The sequence below is a fragment of the Nematolebias whitei genome, unplaced genomic scaffold, assembly GCF_014905685.2.
Source record: "Nematolebias whitei isolate Nwh7 unplaced genomic scaffold, NemWhi1 Nwh_scaf_69, whole genome shotgun sequence".
NCBI classification, from domain to species: Eukaryota; Metazoa; Chordata; class Actinopteri; order Cyprinodontiformes; family Rivulidae; genus Nematolebias; species Nematolebias whitei.
In genome coordinates this window covers 2,998-9,511 of record NW_023618614.1, presented here as the reverse complement: position 1 = coordinate 9,511, position 6,514 = coordinate 2,998, and the positions used below count along the sequence as shown (strand labels likewise).

General features: G+C 41.5%; 1 protein-coding gene across 1 annotated transcript; it reads left to right on the top strand.

The window, feature by feature from the left end:
- Positions 1-560: 560 nt before the first annotated feature.
- Positions 561-1,490, top strand: LOC119429199 (gastrula zinc finger protein XlCGF8.2DB-like; the record flags this gene model as incomplete). Its single annotated transcript, XM_037696874.1, has 2 exons — positions 561-949; positions 1,034-1,490. Coding segments are annotated over exons 1-2 (846 nt in total), but the record flags the coding sequence as incomplete, so codon positions are not given.
- Between the last annotated feature and the right edge of the window lie 5,024 nt (positions 1,491-6,514).

Genomic DNA, 6,514 nt, shown 5'->3' with positions numbered 1-6,514 from the left:
CTGAATCAGAACGTGAAGGCAGTATGAAAGACTGGAAGGAGAGCAAGGCTCCCGAATCAGAGGTAAAAACTGTCAACAAATCTTTGAGCTGCTCTGAGTGTGGTAAGCAGTATGTCAGTAACCGGACTCTTCAAAGACACATGACAAGTCATTCAGGAGTGAAGTCTTCAAGCTGTCTGCTTAATAAGAAATGTGTTGGAGAGAAGAAAAATGTAGAGTCACGCAGGAAAGTCCAGGCAAGACCAAAATCAATGAGCTGTGATGACTGTGGTAAAAGATTTACTTTCAAATCACATTTAATCTTACACATGAGAGTCCACACAGGAGACAAGCCGTTTCCTTGTGAACTTTGTGGACAAAGGTTTAGTTGGAAGAATGCTTTAAACACACACATGAGAGTCCACACAGGAGACAAGCTGTTTCCTTGTGAACTTTGTGGACAAAGATTTAGTCAGAAAACACATTTAGACACACACATGAGAGTCCACACAGGAGACAAGCCGTTTCCTTGTGAACTTTGTGGACAAAGATTTAGTCATAAGTCAACTTTAAGCTCTCACATGAGAGTCCACACAGGAGACAAGCCATTTCCTTGTGAACTTTGTGGACAAAGATTTCCTCAGAAGTCAACTTTAAACTCTCACATGAGAGTCCACACAGGAGACAAGCCGTTTCCTTGTGAACTTTGTGGACAAAGATTTAGTCACAAGGCAACTTTAAACTCTCACGTGAGAGTCCACACAGGAGACAAGCCGTTTCCTTGTGAACTTTGTGGACAAATGTTTAATCATAAGACAAAATTAAAGAAACACATGAGAGTCCACACAGGAGAAAAGCCATTTCCTTGTGAACTTTGTGGACAAAGGTTTAGACAGAAGACGCATTTAAACAGACACATGAGAGTCCACACAGGAGAAAAGCCATTTCCTTGTGAACTTTGTGGACAAAGGTTTAGTCAGAAGGCATATTTAAAATCACACAATACAGTCCACACAGGAGAAAAGCCATTTTCTTGTGAACTTTGTGGACAAAGATTTAGTCTGAAGGCATATTTAAACTCACACATGAGAGTCCACACAGGAGACAAGCCATTTCCTTGTGAACTTTGTGGACAAAGATTTAGTTGGAAGACATATTTAAACACACACATGAGAGTCCACACAGGAGACAAGCCATTTCCTTGTGAACTTTGTGGAGAAAGATTTAGTTGGAAGACATATTTAAACACACACATGAGGGTCCACACAGGAGACAAGCCATTTCCTTGTGAACTTTGTGGACAAAGATTTAGTCATAAGACAGATTTAAACAGACACATGAGAGTCCACACAGGAGATAAGCCTTTTCCTTGTGAACATTGTGGACAAAGATTTAGTCGGAAGACAAATTTAGACACACACATGAGCGTCCACACAGGAGACAAGCCATTTCCTTGTGAACTTTGTGGACAAAGATTTAGTCGGAAGACAAATTTAGACACACACATGAGAGTCCACACTGGAGACAAACCGTTTCCTTGTGAACTTTGTGGACAAAGATTTAGTCAGAAGACATCTTTAAACAAACACATGAGAGTCCACACAGGAGTGAAAACTTTCTGACAGTATGCCTATTATACCATACCATACCACTTTATTTATGCAGCACTTAAAACAGCGACAAGGCCAACCAAAGTGCTGTACAGACAAAACAACAGGTAACACACAAAGCAAAATACAAAATCAGGTGAATCAGAATATAGACATAAAAATGATGCAGATAATTATGACTAACCAGTGTGGAGCATACAGGATCAAAACACAGGTCATCTGGTGTTGAAAGCTACTGAATAGTAGTGAGATTTTAAACGGGACTTGAAACCCAAGAGGGAGGGGGCCTGTCTGACAAGCAGAGGTAACACGTTCCAAAGTCTTGGTCCTGCTACAGAGAAGGCCCTGTCACCTCTGCGCTTAAGACGAGTTCCTGGAACTGTGAGGAGCAACTGGTCCACTGACCTCAGGGAATGTGGTGGGACATACGGTTGTAGCAGATCAGAGAGATGGGGGGGTGGGGAAACTGTTCAGTGATTTGTAGACATACATCAGTATTTTGAACTGGATTTCAAAGTGAAATGGAGTGCAGTGAGGCCAAAACTGGTTTAATGTGCTCTCTTTTGCCTGTACTGGTTAAAAACCGGGCTGCTGCATTCTGGACCAGTTGTAGTCGTGCAATGGAGGTTTGACTGATACCAAACAGGAGCGAATTGCAGTAATCAAGCCTGGATGTAATGAATGCATGTATTGTTGTCTCCAGGTTATTTTTGGACAATATGGGCTTCAGTTTAGACAGCTGCCTCAGTTGGAAGAAACATCATTTAACAATCATGTTTACATGATTGTTAAGTTTCAGGGAAGGGTCCATTATCACTCCCAGATTAGTGACTCTTTTTTTTTTCTGACAGGGTTAGAGCGGAGAGGTCGATGCAGTGGTTTGTGATCGTGTCGTTAGGAGGGAACAACATGACTTCAGACTTCTTTTTATTGAAACTTAAGAAGTTTAAAGCCATCCAGTCCCTGATGTCAGCCAGGTAGTCGAGCAGCGGTTGAATAGAGCATGTGCCATTGTTGTCTTAGGGGGAAGTAAATTTGACTGTTATCGGCATAGAAGTGGAAGGGCATGTTGTGTTTCCAGAAAATAGCACCAAGCGGCAGCAGGTATAAAGAGAATAGGAGGGGACCCAGGATGGACCCCTGCGGAACCCCCCATTTAAGCTCTGCCTCTGCGGAACTAAAATCCTTGATGGAGACACAAAAGGATCTGTCAGTGAGGTAAGATCTGAACCAATTGAGGGCTGACCCTGTGACGCCCACCCACTGCTCTAACCTAGCAATGAGGATCTCATGGTCGATGGTGTCAAAGGCGGCCGTGAGGTCCAACAGGACAAGCAGCACAGAATCACCAGTATCTGTGGATCTGAAGATGTTGTTAAAGACATTCAGCAGGGCAGTTTCAGTGCTGTGGAGAGGTTTAAAGCCAGATTGGAATAGCTCTAAGATGGTGTGACCTTCCAGGAAGCACTTCAACTGGGACTCAACTATTTTCTCCAGTACTTTAGAAACAAATGGGAGTTTGGAGACAGGTTGGAAGTTGGACACGACTGAGAGGTCAAGGTTTGGTTTCTTTAGGAGAGGCTGGACAGCAGCATGTTTAAAGGATTTTGGCACCACGCCAGTGGATAAACTACTGTTTACTATATCAAGAATGGACGGACCTAGAGTAGGAAAAACCTCCTTTAGTAGTCGAGGGGGGACCACATCAAAGGGGGAACCAGAAGGTTTCAAGCTGCACATGACCTGCTCTAGAGAAGATAGAGTGATGGGTTCAAAATGGTAAAATGGAGCTACAGATTGAGGTGGGATGGATGGGTCATGAGTTGGAGGGGAAATGAGAGCCCTGGTGGTCGCAATTTTTTCCAAAAAGAAATGTAGGAAGTTGTTGCACAGCTCAGTCCAGGCTTCCGGAGGTGATGGTTCAGTGAGGTGGAGAACAGAGTTTAGGGTGGAGAAGAGGACACGTGGATTGTGAGAGTTTGAGGTTATGATATCAGAGAAGTATTTGGATTTAGCAGCTTTCACTGTTTTCTGATAACGGCGCCAACTCTCTTTAAGTATTTGAAAAGAGACCTGCAGCCAGTCTTTCCTCCACTTTCGCTCTGCCCTCCTACATTGCTGCCTAACGGCCTTGGTGACGTCACTCAGCCAAGGTTCTGCTCTCAGTTCTGATTTTCTAGTTTTAACAGGCGCAACATGATCCTTAGTCTTTAAGCAGACAGAGTTGAACTGGGATGTCAGCTGCTCAGTAGTAGTGAGAAACACCGGGGGCTGAATTATCATTTCAGAGTTATAAACATCTGTGAAACATGTGGTGATGAAATGGTTAATTGCCCGGGTACTACGTTGCAGGAATACACAACTTAGGAATTAGATGGGGGAGGGTGAACTCAAACAGGACTGGCATGTGGTCTGAAAAAACATTATCACCAATAACAAGATTATTAACAGTCACATCATGAGTTAAAACAAGGTCCAGTGTATGTCCACGCTCTTGGGTGGGACCGTTTACATGCTGCGTTAGATTAAATGAGTCCAATAAATCTAAAAAGTCCTTAACCAAGGGCTTCTCAGGACAGCACACGTGCAAATTAAAGTCCCCAATAATGAAAACATGCTCATATTTTGGTGTGATTTCAGCTAAAGAAGTCAGAAAACTCATTTATGAAGTCCTTAGATCGAGGTGGGCAGTAGACGAGTGGCCTATATTATTATAGGGTATGAGATGCAACTGGTATCTTATCACGCAATTAAAATAATTTTTTTTAAATTTTGTAACAGATTTTCTGTGACAGTTTTCAACAAGTTTCCAATCTATGATTTGCTCTCGGGACACAAGCCATTTCCTTGTGAACTTTGTGGACAATGATTTAGTCATAAGACAGATTTAAACAGACACATGAGTGTCCACACAGGAGTGAATACTTTTTGACAGAAAATATTAAAATAACTATTATAGGCCATGAGATGCAACTGGTATCTTATCACGCGAAAAAAAATTTTTTTGATTTTGTAACAGATTTTCTGTGACAGTTTTCAACAAGTTTCTAATCTATGATTTGCTCCTAGTTTCTTAAGAATACTTTAAAAACAAACTAATTAAATCTTAGATCATAATTTGAACTATAGATGTTGTTTCTAAAATACTGGTTCAGTGGTTGTGCAATATGTGGAGAGAACCAACCAACCAATCAAATTACTTGTTTTTCAAACAGTCAGACCCCATGAAATGTTATTTGTGTTAATTCCTGAGAGAATTGTGATTTAATCAGTTAGTTACTTGTTTAATTAACAGGTCTCTCATGCAGATGAACTAATTGTGTTTTAATGAGACTAACCTTATAGTTTTTTATAAATTACTACAATGTCATTCCTGTAAGCTGAATAATGTTTACATCACGTGTTAACATCAAAATATGGATGAAACAATGTCATAATTGCCCAGGTTAAACTCCAACTTTACTGTAGTATTAGGCTACTTTTATACATGAAGCTAAAATTACCTGACACCATCCTGCACCCAACTCAAGTGGAGTTTGTTTGCTCCCAGTGAGTTGCCACAAACTCAAAAACCAGTACAGGATTTGTCCCATGACCTATTAAAGACCCACAAGAGGTCACACAGAACTAAAGTGTTCAGTTCTCAGGTTTGTTGTTAAATAGTCTGTGAGGTGTGGAGGTTTGTGGTCCGTTACCACGGTTACTGTCCACATCTGTAGGTTGTGTATTCTGAATGCTGTTTATGTTTTTGTCAGGGGAAACATGTATGTGTGTGTGATACTTCATTATATAATGATCCTTAAGTGTGAGCCATCTTATCTTATTCTGTGTCATTTGATCTGAATGGTATGTTATTATAATGCTTTGGTATCACTGTTTGTGGAATGATGGTGTCAGTAACAGCTGGCCAGATGTTTATCATTCCCCTCCACTGTAAGGAACCTTGAGGATGTTTTCTTTTGTGAGACTGTTCTTTATAGTATCTGTCTGAGTTTGGTTCTGTAAACACTAGGACAAGACTAGGATCAGAACCAAGGCAGAGCAAGCATTGGGAGTTTTGTGTACTTGTAATGTGTTGACTTTCTGTATTCTGACTGTTCCTTCAAAGCTTTGTGTTATTAGATTTGATGAAATCTACACCTGATCGTTTGAGAATCAGATTTTTCTGACATCTGAAATTTTTATTGTATTTTAACCTATTCCCTGTATAACACATTAACTAGGGATGCACCGATCCACTTTTTTTTTTTCACTTCCGATACCGATACCTGTGGTTTAGTATTTGCCGATACTGATCCAATGCCAATCTGATACAGAAACCCAGTGCTGAATTAACTTAAAACTTTTGTTTTTTTAAACGCAGACATGAATGTACTGAATTACATATTTATTGAAAACTGTGCACCAGAGCAGCACACTTAAACACACCAAGATCTTCACAAGCTTGGTCAAACATGTAAAAACAACACAACTTTAATTTGTTCAGTCAGTACACTAGAGCGTGACGTCACTCAGAGCACAAAGCATAGAACTAGAGTGAATAGATCTGCTGAGTCATGGATCTGTCACATTGTCACCGGTACCCGATCCACAAGTTTTTTCCAATATCTGTACCGATACCGATATTGGTATCGGATTGGTGCATCTCTAACATTCACCTTCCAAGGTAAAAGTTTACTTTATCTGAACCAGCAGTGTTTCCCCTACCATTATACAAGCAGGGCGCCCTGCCCCGTCAACAGAACCAAGTGGTGCCCCCCCCACCCCCCCCCCCCCCCCCCCCCCCTCTCCCAACCACCCTTCAGCACTAACGTAATGCTAAACTGGCGGCTCGCAATACAGGTGCACAATTTAAAAAAAATAAAGGCAGCCTCTTCCCTCATGCTGAACCCACATGCTGACCCCCCCCCCCCCCCCCCCCCCCC